We start from the raw sequence: 23,269 nt of genomic DNA on the forward strand, positions 1-23,269 counted from the left end.
TCTTTTCAGTGGTCATGGTCTGTTTAGGATCTGAATGAAGCAAGAAAAATACATGCATTCCAAAGCGTTAGTGAGGCCCTTGAAACCCATCCAGGAAACCCATGAGGATTCCCTGCATTAGAGTCTCCATTCACCTTAACTTGAGTGCCTTCTCTTTCCTTTTTCTTGGTTATTCATAGGGGGAAAATCCTTGAACCAGATATAAAACTCAGTAAAAAATGTTGTTTCGAAATGAGAATTTTTACTAACACTAGTTTGAAAGTGAACTTGTTCCAGGACTAAAATGGTAAACTTTATATTTGTTTTGAGTAATAATGTTTATATACAAACTGGCTTGTACAGAATTGGCCTAACCTGCTTTTTAAGCACGTGCCTGTGAATGTTAGCTCAAATTGAGTCAAGCACAAAATTGCTAGTTTAACTTAATAAATACTCAGTTACAATATGTAATGCTTTTTTCCATCACCCTTTGTCCTACCAAGAGCCAATATCATTAGGAATTCACTAATCAATCTAATGACTTATTAAAACATTGATTTTTTTAAATGCCAACTAATAAATGTAGAAGAAAGTATAGTTAGACAATCACCATTTTCAACCATCATAGTAATAATTGATTTACTGAAGTGTTATCGATGAGTGTTAAAACCACTGGATGATAGTTTGTTGAGGAACAAGATGTTTACACAATCTCAAAGCATCTCCCTATCCTTATTATGAAAATTGAATATGGACTATATGTCAGATAATGCTATTTCTTAAATGTTAAATTTCCTGAGTTTGATCATTGTATACGTGGTTATATAAGAGACTGTCCTTTTTACAAGAAGTATTTAGGGGTGAAAGGTCACAATCTCTGCAGCTTACTCTCAGTTCAGCAAAATAAATGATAAAAATGTGTAAATTGTTTTATGTATGTAGACAGAAAGTGAATCGGCGATGTTAACAATGGGTGAACCTAAGTAACAGATGTACGGGAGTTGAATTATTCTTGCAACTTTTTTCTGTAGGTCTGTAATTTTTTCAAAATACAAAAGTCAAATTAAAAAGATCATGCTGGTTTCTTAATCCAGCCTAAGTTTCTGTAACCTGTGTTTGCATTTGCCAAAGGCAGACCAAGGGTTTTCCCAAGGGAGGTGAGATGCCCATGTTCCACTTCACCTAGAAGAGCCAAGGGGTAATGATTATCAACACTGTGGGGCCACCTGTGGCTCTGTCTTCTGCAGCATCACCTAACCTTGTGTTTGGTCCTTTGTTGCAGGTGAAGTGTCAGATTCTGACAGCAACAGCTCCTCCTCCAGTTCAGATTCAGACTCTTCCTCAGAAGATGAGGAATTCCATGATGGCTATGGAGAAGACCTCATGGGAGATGAGGAAGACAGGGCCCGTCTGGAACAGATGACAGAAAAGGAGAGAGAGCAGGAACTGTTCAACCGCATAGAGAAGAGGGAGGTGTTAAAAAAAAGGTAAAGTGGTAGTTCCTTAATGATAAAATAAAATAATAAAGTAATTTCCCAGAGTTCACATTTGGAGCCCTGTCTTCACAGGATTCAAGACTTGAAATTTCTCCTCATTATTTATGAGTTAGGAATCTGACTATCCTCCCAGCATGCTTTTTGTATTTTTTTTTAAACTCAAATGTTAAATTGCTTTTTGATATACAAAGCTGCTTCAGTATTTTGGATTACTTTTGCCATATTTAAATGGCAGAAGTTTTTCCTCATCTCCTAACAGAATTTCAAGGTGAAAATAAACTTGACTTTGTCTCAGGAGATAAAATAGTCCTCACAATTTGGATCCTTCCCTACCTACCTAATATTGCGAAAGAAACAGAAGCATTTTCCTTGGCAGCAGTTAGTCCCATTTCGTCTGGGAGCCTGTCTGTCCCTTCTGGAGACCATATTAAGTCTGGTGAGTTATCCTAGACAAGAATGTTTGGCTTTCAGTCAGCAGCAAGTAATAGACATTTGTTTTGAGTGTGAATGCTTCCACGGTTACCTGTATTGGAACAAACAGGACTTAAGAAACGACCACAGTTGCCAGATGGTTAAGAATGACTTCTGAAATTTGTATTTCTGAATTGTGGAGAGCATAACAAGAGGTTCTCATATAAGGGCAATAGGGCCCTATGATAAAAGCACAAAGTAGCTCGAGAGTAGTGGGTGGCTGATCTCAAACTTGGGTTTTTTATTTTTCACCTTATATGAATGAGGCAGTTGACTGACTGATTCAGTGACTTTTTTAGTGATTGGAAGAATGTTTACAGTGATGATAATTAAGACAGAAGTTCAGAGCCATTCACAGAAAATGGAGGTTTTTGTAGTTCATTTGTTTAGCTACAAGGGAGTACAATATGGTAACTCAGAAACTTTCTACATCTTTTTAATGTAAACACCATCAGCATCCTGTTTTATAGCCAGCAACACCAGTAGTGAGGTATCATTTTTGGTTGTTAGATTCTTCACCTATTCTAGAGCTTCCTCTTTTTTTATTTAATTTTTTTTTTTTTAAAGGTAAGTGCAGGCAGCATAAAGGTAGCTTGGTTGTGCAAAGAGCACTGACATTTTCCATCAGAAAGTCTAGGCTCGGGACTTCCCTGGTGGTCCAGCGGTTAAGGATCTGCCTTCCAATGCAGGGGATGCGGGTTCGATCCCTGGTCAGGGAACTAAGATCCCACGTGCCGCAGGGCAACTAAGCCTGCGCGCTCTAGAGCCTGCACCTGCAGCTATAGAGCCCGCTGCCACAGCTACTGAGCCCGTGTGCTCTGGAGCCCGTGCACCACAAGGAAACATCCCACATGCTACAACGAAGATCCCGTGTGCTGCAACTAAGACCCAATGCAGCCAAATAAATAAATATTTTTTTAAAAAAAGAAGAAGAAGAAAGAAAATCTAGGCTCAAGTCAGACTCACTGGCTAGGTTATCTGAATTAGTCACTTACCCTCCTCCTGCCTCAGCTTCCTCGTTGGGGATTGTTGTAAGTCCTCAGTAAGATAATACATATAAGAACATAATGTAAATATAAGCTGTTAACTTTTTTAAAATTGAAGTATAGTTGATGTACAATATTATATAAGTTACAGATGCATAATTTAGTGATTCACAGTTTTTAAAGGTTATACTCCACTTACAGTTATTATAAAATATTGACTATATTCCCTGTGTCATACAATATATCGCCCCTCCCTGCTTCCCTCTCCCCACTGGTAAGCACTCGTTTGCTCTCTATATCTATGAATCTGTTTCTTTTTTGTTATATTCACTAGTTTGTTGTATTTTTTAGATTTCACATATAAGTGATAGCATACAGTATTTGTCTTTCTGTGTCTGACTTATTTCACTTAGCATAGTCTCCTCCGAGTTCATCCATGTTGTTGTAAATGGCAAAGTTTCATTCTTTTTTATGACTGAGTAGTATTCTATTGTATGTATATACACCACATCTTCTTTATCCATTCATTCCATATTTTGGCAATTGTAAATAATACTGCTATGAACATGGCGGTGTATGTATCTTTTCGAATTAGCATTTTTGTGTTTTTCAGGTATATACCCAGGAGTGGAATTGCTGGGTCATATGGTAGTTCTATTTTTAGGTTTTTCTTTTTTTAGAAAAATATTTTAAAGAATATTTATTTATTATTATTATTTTTTTTTGGTTTCTTTTTTTTTTAACATCTTTATTGGAGTATAATTGCTTTACAATTGTGTGTTAGTTTCTGCTTTGTAACAAATTCAATCAGTTATACATATACATATGTCCCCATATCTCTTCCTTCTTGCGTCTCCCTCCCTCCCACCCTCCCTATCCCACCCCTCTAGGTGGTCATAAAGCACTGAGCTGATCTCCCTGTGCTATGCGGCTGCTTCCCACTAGCTATCTATTTTACGTTTGGTAGTGTATATATGTCCATGCCACTCTCTCACTTCGTCCCAGCTTCCCGTTCCCCCTCCCCGTATCCTCAAGTCCATTCTCTAGTAGGTCTGCATCTTTATTCCTGTCTTGCCCCTAGGTTCTTCATGACCTTTTTTTTTTTTTTTAAGATTCCATATATATGTGTTAGCATACGGTATTTGTTTTTCTCTTTCTGACTTACTTCACTCTGTATGACAGTCTCTAGGTCCATCCACCTCACTACAAATAACCCAGTTTCGTTCCTTTTTATGGCTGAGTAATATTCCATTGTATATGTGTGCCACATCTTCTTTATCCATTCATCTGTTGATGGACACTTAGGTTGCTTTCATGTCCTGGCTATTGTAAATAGAGCTGCAACGAACATTTTGGTACATGACTCTTTTTGAATTACGGTTTTCTCAGGGTATAAGCCCAGTAGTGGGATTGCTGGGTCGTATGGTAGTTCTATTTTTAGTTTTTTAAGGACCCTCCATACTGTTCTCCATAGTGGCTGTATCAATTTATATTCCCACCAAGAGTGCAAGAGGGTTCCCTTTTCTCCACATCCTCTCCAGCATTTATTGTTTGTAGATTTTTTGATCATGGCCATTCTGACTGGTGTGAGATGATATCTCATTGTAGTTTTGATTTGCATTTCTCTAATGGTTAATGATGTTGAGCATTCTTTCATGTGTCTGTTGGCAATCTGTATATCTTCTTTGGAGAAATGTCTATTTAGGTCTTCTGCCCATTTTTAGATTGAGTTGTTTGTTTTTTTGATATTGAGCTGCATGAGCTGGTTGTAAATTTTGGAGATTAATCCTTTGTCAGTTGCTTCATTTGCAAATATTTATTATTTATTTATTTATTTAGGCTGCACCGGGCCTTAGTTGCAGCATGCGGGGTTTAGTTGTGGCATGCGAACTCTTAGTTGTGGCATGCATGTGGGATCTAGTTCGCTGACCAGGAATTGAACCCAGGCCCCCTGCATTGGGAGCTCAGAGTCATACCCACTGGACCACCAGGGAAGTCCCTATTCTTAGTTTTTTTAATTATTATTTATTTTATTTTATTTATTTTTGGCTGCATCGGGTCTTAGTTGAGGCACGCTGGATCTTCCATTGTGGCTCGCAGACTCCTCTCTAGTTGTGGCGTGCAGGCTCCAGGGCACGTGGGCTCTGTAGTTTGCGGCACGCGGGGTCTAGTTGAGGCGTGCAGGCTCAGTAGTTGTGGCGTGCAAGCTTAGTTGCCCCGCGGCATGTAGGATCTTAGTTCCCTGACCAGGAATCGAACCTGCGTTCCCTGCATTGTAAGGCAGATTCTTTACCACTGGACCACCAGGGAAGTCTCTGTTTTTAGAGAAACCTCTGTACTCTTTTCCACAGTGGCTGCGCCAGTTAATTTTCTCCACATCCTCACCAACATTTGTTATTTGTGTTCTTTTTGATGATGGCCATTCTGACAGGTGTGAGGTAATATCTCATTGTGGTTTTGACTTGCATTTCCCTGATGATTAGCAATGTTGAGCATCTTTTCATGTGCCTGTGGGCCATCTGCATTTCCTCTTTGGAAAAATGTCTATTCAGGTCTTCTGCCCATTTTTTAATCAGGTTGTTTGTTTTTTTGATGTTGGGTTGTATGAGCTGTTTATATATATATATATATATATATATATTTTTTTTTTTTTTTTGATATTAACCGTGTATCGGTCATATCATTTGCAAATATTTTCTCCCATTCAGTAGGTTGTCTTTTTGTTTTGTTGATGGTTTCCTTTGCTATGCAAAAGCTTTTAAGTTTAATTAGGTCCCATTTGTTTATTTTTACTTTTATTTCCTTTGCTTTAGGAGACATCCAAAAAAAATACTGCTGCGATTTATGCCAAAGAGTATTCTGCCTGTGTTTTCCTCTAAGAGGTTTATGGTTTCTGGTCTTACATTTAGGTCTTTAATCCATTTTGAGTTTATTTTTAGATATGGTGTTAGAAAATGTTCTAATTTCATTCTTTTACATGTAGCTGTCCAGTTTTCTCAGCACCTCAGGTATTAACTTAAAAATAACTTTATTGAGATGTAGTTTACACACCATAGAATCTATCCATTGAAAGTGGTTGAAAGTGGTTCAGTGGTTTTTTATATATTCATAAAGTTGTGTAGCCATCACCACAATTAATTTCAGAACATTATCATCACCCCAGAAAAAAACCCTGTACTTATTGGTACTCAGTTCCCTCTACTGCCTCCTAGCCTTAGGAAGCCACTAACTTACTTTCTGTCTCTATAGATTTGCCTATTTCTGGGCATTTTATATAAATGGAATCATAAATATGTAGTCTTTTGTGCCTGGCTTCTTTCACTTAACATATATTTGAAGTTCATTCATGTAGCATGTATCAGTACTTCATTCCTTTTTATGGCTGAATAATATTCCATTATGTGTATAAACCACATTTTGTTTATCTATTAATCTGTTTTGATATCTTTGCTGTTGTGAATAGTGCTACTATGAACATTCATGTACAAATATTTCAGTACCTATTTTCAATTCTTTTGGGTATATACATAGGAGTGGAATTGCTGAGTCATATGGTAATTTTATGTTTAACTTTTTGAGAAACCACCGAACTGTTTTCCATAGCAGCTGTACCATTTTACATTCCCACCAGCAATGTATAAGAGTTCCAGTTTGTCCACATCCTTGCCAACACTTGTTATTTTTTCTTTTTTTGATAATAGCTATCCTGGAGAATGTGAAGTGTCTTATTGTGGTTTTGATTTGCATTTTCCTGTTGACTAATGATGTTTAGAATCTTTTCAAATCCTTGTTGGAGAAATGTCTGTTCAAGTGCTTTGCCCATTTTTTAATTGGGTTATTTGTCTTTTTGTTGTTGAGTTATAAGAGTTCTTTATATATTCTGGTTACTAGACCCTTATCAGATAACATGATTTGCAAATATTTTCTCCCATTCTGTAGGTTGTAAATTTCACTGTCAAGTATTGTTTAATGCACAAAATTTAAAAATTTTTATGCACAATAAATTTTTTATTTTCTTGCTGTAGCTTTTGGTATCTAAGAATCTTGCCAAATCCACATTCATGAGTATTTACCCGTATGTTTTCTTGTAAGAGTTTTATAGTTGTAGGTCTTATGTTTAGATCATTGATCCATTTTTTAAAATTTTATATTGGAATACAGTTGATTTACAATGTTGTGTTAGTTTCAAGTGTACAGCAAAGTGATTCACTTATACATGTACATATATCTATTCTTTTTCATATTCTTTTCCCATACAGGTTGTTACAGAGTATTGAGTAGAGTTCCTTGTACTATACAGTAGGCCCTTGTTGATTATCTATTTTATGTATAATAGTGTGTATATGTTAATCCCAACCTCCTAATTTATCCCTCGCCCCCTCATTGATCCATTTTGAGATCATTTTTTGTATATGGTGTGAGGTAAGAGTCCAACTTTATTCTTTGGCATATAGCTATCCAGTTGTCCCAGTACCACTTGTTGAAGAGACTGTTCTTTCCCCAGTCTTGGCACCATTGTTGAAAATCAGTTGTTCATGGATATATGGATTTATTTGTTGACTGTATTCTGTTCCATTGATCATTATGTTTATGGTTATGCCAATACCATACTGTTTTGATTACTGTAGCTATGTAGTCAATTTTTAACTTGGGAAGTGTGAAGTGTTAGGAACCTTTGTTCTTCTTCAAAATTGTTTTGGCTATGTGGGGCCCTCTGCATTCCCATAGGAATTTTAGTATCAGCTTATCAATTTCTGCAACAGCAAAAGAAGCAGCTGGGATTTTTATAGGAATTGTGTTGAATCTGTTTATCAAATTTGGAAGTATTGCCATCTAATATTAAGTCTTTTAATCCATGAATGTGATATCTTTCTACTTACTTAGGTATTATTTAATTTCTTTCAACAATCCTTTAGTTTTGGGTGTAAAAGACTAGCACTTGTTTTGTTAAATATATTACTAAATAAATATTGTATTCTTTTGGATGCTACTGTAAATGGAATTGTTTTCTTTGTTTCGTTTTTGGATTATTCATTGCAAGTATATAGAAATACAGTTAATTTTTGTATATTGACCCTCTTAAGAACTAAGTAAAAACTTTCATAATTGGGGTTATTTTAGAATGTTATGAAAAGAGTTTAATATTTATTATATTCCTTTATTCCTTCCATAAAGTTCCTTAAATTCACACACAAAAAAGTAGTTTTGTTTCATAAAAGCCTGCTTTTTGTTACAGGGAGAGAGCCTAGATTGCATTTGTTTAAGAGAATAGCATATTTATTCACATGTTTGCTGGGGTGGAGCTGAGGGAGGCATTTTTCCTAATGAAGAAAGATGGAGAGTGGTGTTTTTAACATACAGCCTGTGTCTTGACCACCTTAAAAATGTGACAGTGGCTTTCTGTGGCTTCATTATGTTTCTAATGGGACACCATTGGAGCTGATCCAAGAATCAACTATTTTCTTCCATTATGTGAAGTTGAGGAAGAGCAGTGCGTTACCAACAGGATACAACAGTATCCTCAGTATTCTCTCATTTTAAGTCTATTCCACCTTAATGCTTTCAAGTACTTTTGTTGTATTTATATTCAATATTTCTAATGTACTTATAAGATACATTGGAGTTTCTTACAGGAAACCAAAACATTTATTAACTCCTCCCCAGCACTTACTTCCTTTCTCCTATCTAATAGAAATCAGTCTACAGATATTTCATTGCCACTTAAAAACCAAACAAATATATTTTAAACAGATTTGAAATCAGGAAAAAACTGAAAACAGCCAAAAAGAAAGAAAAGAAAGAAAAAAAGAAAAAGCAAGAAGAGGAGCAGGAAAAGAAGAAACTGACACAGATTCAAGAATCTCAGGTAGGAGATTCAATAGTCCTCGTTATCCAAAGAATAAAACCTCCATTTTGAGTGTGTATGTGTGTTTATATAAAAGATGGGTTTATATTAGTCAGCCTAGGTCAGTTAGTGCAAGACTATTTATGTACTGTCTTCATCTTATAGGTTTCATTAATCTCTGGACATATCATTTCACCATTAGCTGTGCTGTTTAACTCCATGGGAATTCTACTCAGGTCTGCATGTAAAAAGCAGCTCATTGGTGTATGAGCACTCCTTAAGGGAAAGTTTGTAAACTTCCTGTCCCGGGTAGCTGAATTGGTTATGATGTTTACTCAGGTGTATGTCATCCTGGACTTGGTAATAAATGTAGCTGGGAAAATTAGTCATCTCTGCATTTATCACAAAAAGCTTTGTTGACAGTATTAACATATATTAGCTGTGATCTAGGGAGTCCTTCCAGGAAGCGTTTATTCTTATACTTCTTAGGCTTTCTGTTTATTAGGCAGGTAAGACAGGGACTGACTTTACTGCTCTATCCTCTTTGTCCACAAGAGGATGCTCTCTCCTCTTAAGCAAATTTCAATTTCTGCAGCCAATATAGATTCACATTGGAGAACTGAATAATTTTTAGGTATAGAGAATGTTATCATCAGCTGTTGGTAAAAAGAGCCATCCTACATATTTTTCCCTTCCCAGGTAACATCCCATAACAAGGAACGACGTTCCAAACGGGATGAGAAACTAGATAAGAAATCTCAAGCCATGGAGGAGCTAAAAGCAGAGCGAGAAAAACGGAAGAACAGAACAGGTAAGTGGGGAAAATGTGATGGCTACTTTGTGTCTTTGATCATATGATTTAACTTCCTGATGCCAATTTTAATTTTTCCCCCTTTTTAGCTCTCTAGTATAGGCAGTTCCAAACACATACAGAGAATAGTATAATGAAACTCCATGAACCCATCCTCCAACTTCAGCAGTCAACTCATAGCCAATCTTATTAAATCTGCACTGCCCTCTTCCTTTGGGTTATTTTGAAGTAAATCCCAGCATCATCATATTTCAACCATAAATGTTTCAATATGTGTCTCTAAAAGATAAGGACTCCTATTTTAAACATAACTACAGTACCATTACTACACCTAAAAAAAAGTAACAAATATTTTCTCCCAGTCTGTAGGTTGTCTTTTCATTTTATTTATGGTTTCCTTGGCTGTGCAAAAGCTTATAAGTCTGATTAGGTTCCATGTGTTTATTTTTGCTTTTATTTCTTCCCTGACCAGGGGAATGAGATCTTGCAAGCCCCACAGTCAAAAAAAAAACCAACACAAAACACTTGTTATAGTTGTTTTTTGTGTGGTTGTGCCATCAAATGAGTACTTTGTTTTATTTTGCTTGTGATCTGTAGAGATGACTTGTTGTTCTGTTCTATGATTATACACGATGCAAGGTTCCAAAGTCAAATCTACTAAGCAAGGTATATTTAGAGAAATTTAGCATCTATAGCCTTCTCTTTCACCCCTTGCCTTCCTCCCATAGTAGACGACCACTTAAAAAAATTTTTTTTATATCCTTCCTTTTTATTTTTTAAACAAAAGGACACAGATTCACCTTCCATCTTAGATTGTTAGTGCATTATACACACTTCTCTCTACCTTGCTTTTTTCACTTAACCATATATTCTAAAGATAACTCTGTAGTTTTTATGTTGAGCAATGGTTAGTAGACTACCTGTTTTTGTAAATAATTTTATTGGAATACAATGATGCCCATTTTTTCATAATTGTGACTACTTTCTGTCTACAGTAACAAAATTGAGTAGTTGATACAGTGACCATATAAAGCCTATCCTAAAAATATTTATGTGTTCATTTAAAACATTTTCTGACTCAGGATGCAGTGTAAGGCTCGGCTCTTTCCTTTTTTACAGCTGCAGCGTAGTTCATTGGGTGGATGTGCTAGAGGTGATTCAGCCACTCCCCTTTGTAGACATTTAGGTTGTTTTCAGTCTCCTGCTATTACAAATAGTACTGTAAACTCAAAGTAAGTTTTTCCTGAAAGACTCTCTGAAGACATCTTAAGTTTTTCCCCAATTTTCCTGCCAATCTTCAAGTGCCTTGAGAGAAATAAAAGACAACTGTCAGTAGAGTTGGTGACCCTTTTTGCCCACTTAGTGACAGTCTTCCAGCCCTTTTTTCTGTCTACTGCGGCTTGACATTTGGTGCGACTTAAACTTTCTGGTTAACGCACTTGTTAACACAAGTAATCACAAACCAGGCCAGAGAGGATGGAGCTGTCTATTGAGTCCTTTTCCATGTTCCAGTTCTTTTTCAGGGATGAGAGATGTTTCAGCTTCTTATTGAGAGAATCTAGGTAAACATTTCCTCTTTTTTTAAGCTGAGCTCCTCGCCAAGAAACAGCCATTAAAAACCAGTGAGGTGTACTCTGACGATGAGGAGGAGGAGGAAGATGACAAGTCCAGTGAAAAGTCAGACCGCTCGTCCCGAACATCGTCATCTGATGAAGAAGAGGAGTAAGCTGTGTACATTTTGGTCTAGTAGTCAGGATAGGTGGGTTCTTCGGGGCAAGGCTTAGTGTAGCTTCCAAATTTCCCCTGTTCGGGTGACGAACTTTGGTTTGGTTCCGTACCCTGAATTGCCGAGCTGGGTTCCCCAGCACATCAGCCCAAACATATACTTCTGCCGTTGGCTCTTAGCCTGTACCCCTGAACGTTTCATCAGGGCCAGGCGGGTAGGAGCTGCCTTCATGTCACCCTCAGATTGGCCAGGAGCTTCCATTAGTTTTCCTAGTCTGGTAGGTTATCTGGGATGGCAGCCTCATTTGAGACAGTTCACGCTGCTGGTTAGGAATAGGATTCTATTCCCACTTTCCTGTTGCTTCATTTATTTCTCCTACTGTGTGAAATCACACATACTTCGGTTAAGTTTTAAGAAGTTGATATTATTTATTTACCTTGATCTGTTTTTATGATGCACATTTTTCCCAGTGTCCTTTGTTCCTCACAGGAAAGAAGAGATCCCTCCAAAATCACAACCGGTCTCCTTACCGGAGGAATTGAATCGGGTTCGATTATCACGGCATAAGCTGGAACGTTGGTGTCACATGCCCTTCTTTGCTAAAACTGTCACAGGATGTTTTGTACGGATTGGCATTGGAAACCACAACAGCAAACCAGTTTACCGGGTTAGTGTTTCTTTCCTTGGACAATTGTCCATGTTTTAAATATAATGATTCTTAGCTAGAAGTAGGAACTACTGAACAAATCTGTCACTTTTCCCATTTGATGAGAAAATAGACTCCAATTGAGATGCCCTTAGAACAGTGACAGTCTGAGCCAACCAGAGATCAATTGTGACCTGCTTGCTGCCAAGAGGAGTACTTGGAGCCCAAGGGTCTAGATTTAGAACAATTTTCTCTATCCTTCTTCCATGTAGATGTGAGAAGGCAGACACTTATGAAGTATTTTTCAAGAGTTATGTAATCTGGAAGATTTGTTCATTTGAAAAATAAATGAAAAATTTCCATGTTACATACTAAGTGACTTCTGGAACAGGGAGTTATATTGAGGTTTGTAAAATGACAAACAGGGACTTCCCTGGTGGCACAGTGGTTAAGAATCCGCCTGCCAGCACAGGGGACGCGGGTTCGAGCCCTGGTCCAGGAAGATTCCGCATGCCATGGAGCAACTAAGCCCGTGTGCTGCAACTACTGAGCTTGCACTCTAGAGCCTGCAAGCCACAACTACAGAAGCCCATGCGCCTAGAGCCCGTGCTCCACTACAAGAGAAGCCACCGCAGTGAGAAGCCTGCACACCACAACGAAGAGTAGCCCCTGCTCTCCGCAACTAGAGAAAAGCCCATGCGCAGCAACGAAGACCCAATGCAGCCAAAAATTAATTAATTACTTTTTTTTAAAAAAAAGAATCTGCCTGCCAATAGAGGGGACACAGGTTCGAGCCCTAGGCCGGGAAGATCCCACATGCTGCGGAGCAACTAAGCCTGTGCACCACCACAACTACTGAAGCCCGTGCTCCGCAACAAAGAGAAGCCATCACAGTGAGAAGCCCTCGCACCTCAACAAAGAGTAGCCCCCACTCGTTGCAACTAGGAAAAGACTGTGTGCAGCAACGAAGACCTGACGCAGCCAAAAATAAATACATAATTTATTTAAAAAAAAAAAACCCTCCAACCTAATAGAGATTATTTTGTGAGTTCCAGCTCTGCTTCTGTGGTCTAGATGACTAGAACATAGCTGTTTGATTTTTTTTCTTGTTGTTTTTGTTTGTTTTGTTCTGGGTTGTTTGGTTTTAACATGTGTTTACCTCCTTCTGTGAGGACCAGGGGCCATGCCATGTCCCAGAAACCTTGGCAACAGAAACAGACCTCATGGTCTTCACGCTTGATTGATAAAACTAACCTCTGAAATCCAGGTGCACCCCTTAGTAAGGTAGAATTAAGTTGGAGGAGAAGCTTCCAATGCCCCACCAGGCTCACTGCCTCCTCGCCTGGGGCTTGCTTAACTCTGGGCACAGGTGCCTGGCCGTCTGAGTTCTAAGCCCGAGAAAGGTGCCCAGAACACCTGGCAGCTGTGGGCTTCTCTCAGTGCAGGGTCACTCATCTGCACTCATAGAGATGGAGCCAGAGGGTGGGGTGGAGAGCTCTGAAGGAGTCTGTTGTGATTGGTGTCTCTGTCGTCCCTTAGGTTGCTGAGATCACGGGTGTAGTGGAAACCGCCAAAGTTTACCAGCTTGGTGGCACCAGAACAAACAAAGGGCTACAGCTACGGTAGGAGAGGTGCTTCCGTGGCAGCTTCTGCTCCCGCTGCACACGGGCACTGCCTGTTGGGGCTGTTATTCACTCCCAGTGTGATGTTTCTTGTTACAGTAATACTGTTTGTGTTATCCCCGCAGGGGACTTGGAGGGAAACTTGTATTCTGCCTTTGCCTATAGGGAAAGTAGGATATATCTCTCTCATAGGGGGAGGTCAGGGATATGGAGTGGTGGGACACATAGAAGGAAAATGTCAGATTGCGAGACCCCCTCCTCCCAGAATCCTTTAGGCATTCCTCAGTGAGCATGGTCAGGAGGCTTGCTTCTGGTCCTGGCTCCATCACTAACTAACTTGATCTTTCACAAGCCAGGTTACCTTTTTGGACTTGGTTTCTGCTTCAGTAACATGATATTGACTGAATGCTGGCTACATGCCACGGTTCTAGGCATCAGGATAGAAGCGAGAACAAAATACACACACAAATCCCTATCCTCTTGGAGCCTGAAAATTCTAAAGGCCCTATATGGGAAGGAATAGAAGTAGCTTGCCAGGTGACTGCAAATAGCGGGTCATAGACAAGGCTCTGCCATGGCCTTATTTGGCCTCTCTGGTCTCTCTGTTCCCTTCTCCCACTCCCATCATTTCTCCTGGGCTGTTTGAAAAGAGCCAGCTGGGGTGGGCAGCAGCCATGACGTGCCGAGAGTGACTGTCTCTGGGAGGATGGCACTGACTCACGTGGCCAGCACAGGAGTCAGTAGAACGGCAGTGTTCTTTCTTTCTAGGGACAGAGCTTCCTTGTCATTCAGATATCTATGTAGTATTTCATATTCTTGATGCCAGTTGACTGATGGATTTTATTGTAAATGGACTTTTGAAGTACTGGCTAAATCCACTTGTTTCCAGGGCTCACTTTGATTCTTAATCCCTGCTGCCCATTAGAACAACCTGGGAGGGGTTTTTTGTGTGTGCAATTTCAGTGCCTGGTTCCTACTCCCAGAGATTCTGATTCAGTTGATCTAGAGTGGTGCTTTGGCACTAGAAGTTTTGTAAATATTCCTAGATGATTCTAAAGGGTAGCTAGGATGGAAACCCACAGAGACAGGTGGTGTACAGTCTGGTGGGGTTGCTCTTCTGGCGCTGCAGTCAACATACCCATTCCTGAAGCTGCTCTTTTTCGTGTAGGCACGGCAGTGATCAGCGAGTGTTCCGCCTAGAGTTTGTCTCAAACCAGGAGTTCACTGAAAGCGAATTCATGAAGTGGAAAGAAGCGGTAAGTGGAGAGACAGCACCTCCCTAGCAGTTGTTGATGAAAACACTGAGAGAGCCTCTTTGCAAAATAACCTTTTATCATGTTTTGGTCCAGATGTTCTCTGCTGGCATGCAGTTGCCCACTCTGGATGAAATCAATAAGAAGGAATTATCTATTAAAGAAGCTCTTAATTATAAATTCAATGACCAGGACATTGAAGAGGTAAGAAACCTGGTACCCCAGAGTCTGGAGGCTCATCAAGAACCAGTGTTAGAGAAGATCATGCCTTTCTTTTCTTTCCTGTATCTTGACATTTTTGGCTCTGCTACTGTTGCATGAGGAAGAAGGAATACTGATATCGCTACCTTATTATTTATAGTTCATCAAGATTTTCTCCATACATTCTCACTTGAAGTCATAGACTAAGGAAGTGTATTCAAGGTTCAGGGATCTGTATTCTTCTTCTAGGCTTGGTCCTTCAAGAGTTTTCTTTTTCCAAAACATTTTGGTAAAATTCTTTGATCTCTGTTCTCTTGGACAGTGGCTAGCCTGACAGTACAAGGTCCTTGGGCTGCTGCTGTTTATTGGTGCATGTTTCTTCCCACTATCCCAGAAGAATCTCCGTGACCCCGGAAGCAGCATAGTATCCCTTGGAATGAACTTGCTCTCTCTGTGGGGCATGGCACTGCTATAGGAAGAGCAACCCCCGTTTAACTAGCTGCTTACCTCCAAAATGGGCTCACCTATCCTGCCTACAAAACTAGTTTAGAAATACCTCACTCTGGTATCTCCTGTCTGGTACAGATTGTAAAAGAGAAAGAAAGATTCAGGAAAGCTCCACCCAACTATGCTATGAAGAAAACGCAGCTCCTAAAGGAAAAGGTGAGGACTTGTGGTTGAACCTCTCTCCCTGTCCTGTAAGGAGATGTGGAAATCAAACTTGTTCACCATCTGTCAAGTTAGTAGTGGCAGGATTGGGAGAAAATGCTGGGCTCAAATGTAAGCAATCTTGGCATCTGGGCAGCATCCTTTGGCTGTTTTCCTGTCTATAAATTGAAACTGATCTTGCTTGTTCCATTTTCCTCATTTTCTAGTCACTTTAGTTTCATGTGTAATGAGATAGACCCCAGGGTAGTATCAGCACTGGGTCTGAACAGACGAATGATATTGCCAAGCCCAGCTGCGGTGGGTGGTTTTCCATTCTTCACATCAGGGTGGCGTGAGCCTTGTTAGGCTGAGTTAGCCATGTGGGGCCTGGGTTCTATGGTGTTTGTTTTCAGTACTCTTTCACGCCTCCTGTCATTTGTTCATCATGTGAGGTATCTTGCCTGTGCTGGAAGTAATGGGACACTTAATATAGAGCCAGTCATAGCCAAAATCTCACGTGTCTCTCTATGTGCAGGCCATGGCCGAGGACCTGGGGGATCAGGATAAGGCCAAACAAATCCAAGACCAGCTGAACGAGCTGGAGGAACGAGCAGAGGCCCTGGACCGCCAGCGGACCAAGAACATATCTGCTATCAGGTGTGTTACAGATCCTTGGTCCACAATTATCAGGCGAGCCTGTGGCCTTGTACGCACTGTGCTCCAGTGGCTCCACTTATCTCCAGGGTGAGGACTCAGTGGTCCCCTCCCTCCTTTCACAGCACACTGACTCATGCCTCTTACTCACCCCACAGTTACATCAACCAGCGGAACCGGGAGTGGAACATTGTGGAGTCTGAGAAGGCCCTTGTGGTGAGTAAGACAACTTTATCTGGATCACTGAAAATAATTTTAATTAATAAAACAATATGTAATCTTTTCTGTATCTTGCTTGAGTTTTTCTTTCAATTATTGAAGTAACGTGTACACTTAACACACACATAGTTCCTCTGTAGGCACACATACAACCACATTAGTTATTAATTTATAATAAAAAGCAGCAGTCTTCTGCCCTGTCTTACCCCTCCCCATCTTTAGATTCTACTCCATGCGTATTCATTTTTATCAATTTCCAGTCTTTTTCTTTTGGTTGTTGCCCCCGTAATCTGCTCTGGTGTCCTTAAAGGGAAAAGGATGATAGACAGCCTTTGACTTTTTTCAGGCCCTTGCAGACTGTTATTTATATGTAAGCTTATGATGAATGAGAGGCGGGGGGGCAGGAGATACAGTTCTGTAATACATGCTCTCTGTTTCAGGCTGAAAGTCACAACATGAAAAACCAACAGATGGATCCTTTTACCCGGCGACAGTGTAAACCTACCATCGTTTCTAATGTGAGTGCCTAAAGAGAACGTTTTTAGTCAGGACCTAGATTCGGGGACAGAAAATGAATTCCATTAGGAGATTAATAAAGAAGTTAAAAATAATGTTGTCTTAGTGGGATTTGCTTGCCTCAAACTCTTGGGTCTGGATACTTCCTTTTTTTATCTTACTGTAGGACATACAGGTAGTGAAAACCTGGCATGGATTTGTAGAAACCTATGGACTAACCGCCTATGCCAGGGCAGGTTTACCAGTGCAGCAGAGGTGAGGAATGTGTAGGCTGAAGCGCCTAGCTAGGGCCCGTCTGGGCTGGGCTTCAAAGCTTTTAATTGCCCCTTTTTGCAGCCTGGAGGAAAACCCCACTGATCTGCTGATGGGCCCACTGTGGTGCCTGTGATGTTAGTGGTGGTAGGTGGGACAGAAGCTGGTGGTAGGACTGTGTGAGTGTTGAACGATCTCTAAAATAACTTGCATTCTCTCTCAGTCCAGAGACCCGGCTGTTCAAGCTGCCATATTGGCCCAGCTGAATGCAAAATACGGTTCTGGAGTGTTACCAGATGCTCCAAAGGAAATGAGCAAGGCAAGTATACTACTGGAGCTCGGCCGCTGGCCCGGACACCAGAGCAGGCACTTCCTGGGGGGTCGGGTTTGATTGTCCCCACCTGGAGGAACATGGCCTCCCACTTGCAGTCCTTTCTCCATCCTCATTATTTACAAATGTGATAAACAACTACTGAATTCTGGTCAGATGACCTAAATTCTAAACCCAACACCACTACTTAATGAAGGCCTTGACTGCGGCTTTAGGCAACTGACCTCTAGCCCTCTAATCCACATTTTCTCATATGTAAAGTGGGGGTAGTATTATATACCCTGCTTATTTAACTCATAGGACAATTAGAAGGAGTAGTTGACGTGTAAGGATGAGGCAGTTGTAAAAGTGAAAGCTCTTTGAGAACTAAAATGTTAAACCAAGAGAAACTGCCCGTTTAGAAGCCATTTTCTGCCTTTTCCTGAGGAGCCCAAACCGTTCCAGGAATTCCTAAAATCTTGGGTCCGAGGTGGCTTGTTGTCTTAAGCCCACCCTTTCTCCCTCACACCACAGACATGAGCCTTCCCTTCCCTCTCCTCTTTTAGGCTCAGAAAAGAAACCTCTTTGTGGCCTCTTCTGTCCTCCCTCTGAGAGAAGGAATCAGAAAAGGACCTTAGTAGGAAGATCTAATGAGCTTGAGCAGGAGCCTTTACCTTAGTGGTTGCTGCTTCTTGAAGTCCACTTGCATTTATGCTTTTGTAATTACTTTTTCTCTTCACATTGCAGGGTCAGGGAAAGGATAAAGATTTGAATTCTAAGTCAGCCAGTGACCTCTCAGAAGACTTGTTCAAAGTACATGATTTCGACGTGAAGATTGATTTACAAGTTCCCAGCTCAGGTAGGTGAAGGTGCAGATTGGTGATGAGCAAGGACCACGTGGCTCCATGGCTCTCAGCCAGCAAGGAGGCCTGATTTTAGGAAAGAAATGGGGGTGTCTGCTTACCAGTATTTATGGAGACCAGAGTAAGACAGGCTGCAGGTCTGTTTTGAGAGGGAACAGGGACAGTAAGGAAGGCTACCTGAAGGAGTGAAGCAAGAGACCAAAGGACCTCAGATGTCGATTTGCCTCTTCTTTCCCATAGAGTCAAAGGCTTTGGCCATCACCTCCAAGGCTCCGCCAGCCAAGGATGGAGCTCCAAGGAGATCTCTGAACTTGGAAGACTACAAAAAACGACGAGGGCTTATTTGAGCGCACCCAGCCTGCTGCTTCTGACCCTGCATGCCCCATCACGGTGTCCCACCTTTCCTCTTTTCCTTTGATTTGCCCTCACTGGGCTGGAGCAGCAGTAGAACTGGGAAGAGACTCCAAACTGCCAGTCACCTGTAATATACACCATGTGCTGTATAGACTTCCCTTGTCTGCACCGTCTCCCACCAACCCCCCAGGCCCCACCCAGTGTGAACCTGGGCTCTCTTGGGCTTTGTCCATGTCTTTAGATTTGTGTTTGCCTTTTCTTTTTTTTTAAAAAAAACCAGCACAGTTCATTGGCCACTCTGCACGCATTCAGTGTTACCGTGGAGCTGGGATTCTTGCTGGAGCCCCTGGCGGTGATAGCAGCAGCACTGGGCAGCCTCCTCTATGGACTGCCTCGGACCCAACCATTGAACATTTGGCACCTGACCCTGTGGAGGGAGTGGGGACTGGGCACCTGCAGTCCTCCTTCCTCTCTCCTCATCTTTCTCTTCTTCCCATCTCTGCGGAAGAAGGGTTTTCAAAATCAATTTAGTTTCCAAAAAGTGTACATTTGTGGGGAGGGAGGGGGTTCTATTTGAGAGAGAGTGTGTATGTGTGTATGTGTCTGTAAGTGTGTGGATTTTTTTATCATTTTTTAAAAATGCAGTACTCTTTGTATCAGTCTGTCATGGGTCTATAGCTGTTTCAGATTTTTTTCAGCTGTACTTGAGCATCTGAAACTGCAAGAAAGAAACTCATTAAATGTGATTCTTCTTACTAAACAGGCCTGACTGCTGTAGCTGTGTAACTTCCCCTCCCCCACCTCCTCTTCCCCATCACCTCCCCACCTTGGAGAAATCTCCCCAGTTTGGCCCCTACCCTGTCGGCTGTGTCCTGGCAGGTGGGAGGGAAGCCCACAGCCAGGTACCAGGGAGGGCAGTGCAGGTGTCTTGCTCAGCCCATGTGTACAGCCCACAGCTTCCTGGCTGAATGTAGAGTGTGTCTATTCCCCACCCCATGCACTTGTCTCTTCCTAGTGATTCTGTTTTGCCATTTCAGCAAGAATAATATTTTGTTCTGTTTTTTAAGAGAAAGTATTCAACATGAATGTGGAGAGAACGAACACAAAGATTTAGGTTGCAAATGTTACAAGCATGTGCAGTTTTGTGTGTGTGTATACATATATATATGGTAAGCATATATATTCTTGTGCAGCTAGGGTGAAGCCAGCAAAGAAGTATGTATGTCTTTATGAAATGTTTGCAAAGAGATAAGCTGACTGCTTGATAATCATTCTCAGGTGTAAAGCTCCAAGTGTAAATAAAAGTGGCATTTAACAGATCTTTTCAGAACAAAGTACAGCTGACTATATAAAACAAGAACTAAGATAAAGGAACAGCTGAGAGCTGCTGATTCCCACAAGAGGGAGAGGCATCTCAAAGCCCTGCTTTGTATTTCGTCACCCCACTTTCTATAAGAAAGTGGGATGATGGGAAATCATGGAGTTAAGTTGTTTTTAAACATAAAAATGAACTTGGTAACTCTTCCGGGTTTAGTAGAGCCTCAGTGTTGCTTTAACTTAGTTTATACTTTTTTTATTTAAGAAAAAGAAAAAAGCAGCAATCGATGGTTTTTAAAAAAGAATTGTGTCTGTAAAATTGATAAATATGACTGTAACACAGCTATGTCGTGGCTGTGACACAGTTTGGTTGGGCAAAGGAGTGGTGATGGACTCATTAAAATCATATATACTTGAATAGTCCATTGACCGAAACTCTTTATAGACTATTGTGTAAATGTGGAATCACAGACTGTTAAACATTGCCTGGACTCCAGCAGAGTCCTGGAAGCTGCTGGGACCTCTCCTGTAGTGACAAACTTGGACTTTTTTTTCTTTCTCGTTTTAAAAGACATGAAATTATAGAATCCATATAATTTGCTGGAGTCATTCTGATCCAACATGTAGATCTGTATTTAGTATCATTTGGATTTGGAGAAGTGTCGGTTACATTATGGCTGTGTAATAAAATTTTTATTAAAACTACATCACACTGTAGCCATTTTGCCACTACCTCCCCACATGCAGCTAATGGAACTTTCATTCTGAGACACCAAAACACAGCAGGGAGCAAAGCCAACCAAAGAAGACCGAATGTTAACTTGTCACCTGAGTAGCCTACTTGGTGGTTGGAGTCAAGACTGAGGACTTGTCTGCAGTCTCAGCTGAGGCAGGGCCTCTGACCTGAGATCTGGTCCAGGCATTGGCTTTATCCCACCAGCTGGGCTTCTTGGTGGTTCAGGGTATTTCTTGTGCTTGGGGAATCGCAGCAGCAGCCCACTGCTCCACCCCGACCCCACATGTGGTTTCAGTATTGAAGGGTGCGGCACCTAAGTCTGCTTTCTACATTTTTCACTTCCTTCCAAGAAGCAAAAAGGCCAATATCCATATGCCTAGCTCATGATGTATAGGTCTGTTTGTCTTGCTTCTGGCAGGTGCAGGGAAAGTCTACTGCCTGCAACTTCCCTTTGAAAAAAATGCTTTTTTCTTTGTTTCTGTGAAGTCCTGACCTGTCACTCAAACTGTACAGATACTTGTAAATAAACTTTTTGCCCTGTTTTAACAAGGGAATCAGATTTAGTCCAAGGACTGCATCCTGAGTGGCAACTCTCAAAAGTCATGCTTTAAAAGTCCAAGTGAGTCTCTCTTTGACTTGGTTTCTCTCCTTCCCCTACTCTTAGCCCTTCACCCCCAAAGTGAAAGTGGCTGTTGTCAAGCCACCTGGTTCCCCAGAAGCCTCTCTGAGACAGTAGTCGTCTAGAGAGCCAAGGCAACCTCCAACTGGCCTGGTTTACTTCCTACTTTGGAAGATATAATATCACCAAGCTTTAACAGAACTAGGTGGGCCCCTGATACACTGCCTAACACTAGTGAGAGTCTGGTCCTTCCAGCTTTCAGTTGGCTAAGCCACAATTCCTTTGTTAACCTGTTTTCAGCCTGTCATGAGTGTGAAGGGGGAGCCCAGGGGCTGTGAGTGTGGCTATGGTGGAAATACTGATACCCTTCCCTCACGGCCCAAGCTGGGGAGATCTGTAAGGCTCACCACCAACACTGCATGAGGCTGTGTCTCAAACCTTTCTGACCATGTGTTAGCTAGGAAGCAAGATCCTGGATCAACTCTCCTTTAGAGATGGGAAGGTGGAGGTGACAATCACAATGGTACAAGGCCAGTCCAAGCCTGCCTTTGGTGTTGGGAGAGGTGTGTCCCTGGGGCTCACCCAGCAACTGCGTCTCATGAGGTTTTCTTAAACTCCCTATCACTCCAGCCGCCTGATTTTTGTTTATTTATTTATTTATTTATTTTATTTTTGGCTGCGTTGGGTCTTCATTGCGGTGCGCGGGCTTCTCATTGCGGTGCCTTCTCTTGTCGCAGAGCACGGGCTCTAGGCGTGAGGGCTTCAATGGTTGTGGCTCGCGGGCTCTAGAGCGCAGGCTCAGTAGTTGTGGCGCACGGGCTTAGCTGCTCCGCGGCATGTGGGATCTTCCCGGACCAGGACTCGAACCCATGTCCCCTGCATTGGCAGGCAGATTCTTAACCACTGCACCAGCAGGGAAGTCCCCAGCCGCCTGATATTTGGAAGAAGTGGGCTCCCTGGGAGCCTAGAGAGCAGGGATTCTGAGCAGAAGACAGCCTAGTCCAGTTATCTCCCAGGGTTCCCTGCTGTGAGGCAGCCACTTCTGTGACTGCCTTAGGTGGAGGGGTGTAAAGGCGAGAGGGGTGCAGGGTCCATCGACTTTTTCTGGAGTTGGGGGAGCGAAGGAGCCGACTTTCCTTGGGTGTCCTGGGTAGTGGTGTCCAGGAATGGGGAAGCCACGGACCTCCAGCTCAGATTTTTTTTGCGTGACTTCCCTGACCAAAGGGGCAGCTGAACTGCCTTGGGGAGGAGAGTGTCAGAGGGTTGGAGGGAACAGCAGCACTAAGGCGGGGGGGGGGGGGGGTGGCCAGAGGGGCAGCCTGCCTTCTCTGTAAATTTCCCCAGGCCAGCCCCACTGCCAGAGTTTCTTGGCCCTGAATAGGGGCTTAGCCAGTGGAGCACAGGCACGTCTAGGGCTTCCAGACTGTGCCCTGGGCCGGAGGGAGGGCCTAAAAGCCACAAGGCAAGCGAGCTCAGTGAAGGGTTCATATCCCAGCTCCACCACTTAACTACCTAGGGCTGAGCTGGTTAACTCTTCTGAGTCCAAGTTCCCCATCTTTAATATAAGATCTGTCAGGAGCCTGTTAACGTGTTCCTTTCCTCAATAAGGGTTCGATAAATGCTGTTGTCAGTGAGAGTGGAGGCCACTGGGCCTCGCAGGAGAGACTGTTGGGGCAGAGTGGCAGGGGTTGGGATGCAAGGGGCAGTGTGGTGAAATAGGGGTGGGAAGTCACAGGAGAACAGCC

General features: G+C 41.8%; 1 protein-coding gene across 2 annotated transcripts in view; it reads left to right on the top strand.

Annotated features, from left to right (window-relative positions):
• Positions 1-20,874, top strand: part of RTF1 (RTF1 homolog, Paf1/RNA polymerase II complex component) — a 45,041-nt gene extending 24,167 nt beyond the window's left edge. For both annotated transcript variants that reach the window (XM_082449329.1, XM_082449330.1), the window contains 15 exons: positions 1,262-1,466; positions 8,684-8,798; positions 9,477-9,588; positions 11,175-11,310; positions 11,804-11,981; positions 13,500-13,582; positions 14,751-14,838; positions 14,932-15,039; positions 15,622-15,699; positions 16,220-16,341; positions 16,497-16,554; positions 16,998-17,075; positions 17,549-17,644; positions 18,383-18,494; positions 18,739-20,874. In XM_082449329.1, the coding sequence (XP_082305455.1) occupies positions 1,262-1,466; positions 8,684-8,798; positions 9,477-9,588; positions 11,175-11,310; positions 11,804-11,981; positions 13,500-13,582; positions 14,751-14,838; positions 14,932-15,039; positions 15,622-15,699; positions 16,220-16,341; positions 16,497-16,554; positions 16,998-17,075; positions 17,549-17,644; positions 18,383-18,494; positions 18,739-18,845 (1,676 nt within the window). In that variant the 3' untranslated portion in view covers positions 18,846-20,874. The remainder of the gene's footprint in view (positions 1-1,261; positions 1,467-8,683; positions 8,799-9,476; positions 9,589-11,174; positions 11,311-11,803; positions 11,982-13,499; positions 13,583-14,750; positions 14,839-14,931; positions 15,040-15,621; positions 15,700-16,219; positions 16,342-16,496; positions 16,555-16,997; positions 17,076-17,548; positions 17,645-18,382; positions 18,495-18,738) is intronic.
• The last annotated feature ends 2,395 nt before the right edge of the window (positions 20,875-23,269 follow it).

The sequence above is a fragment of the Balaenoptera physalus genome, assembly GCF_965194825.1.
Source record: "Balaenoptera physalus genome assembly, chromosome: 2".
Classification (NCBI taxonomy): Eukaryota; Metazoa; Chordata; class Mammalia; order Artiodactyla; family Balaenopteridae; genus Balaenoptera; species Balaenoptera physalus.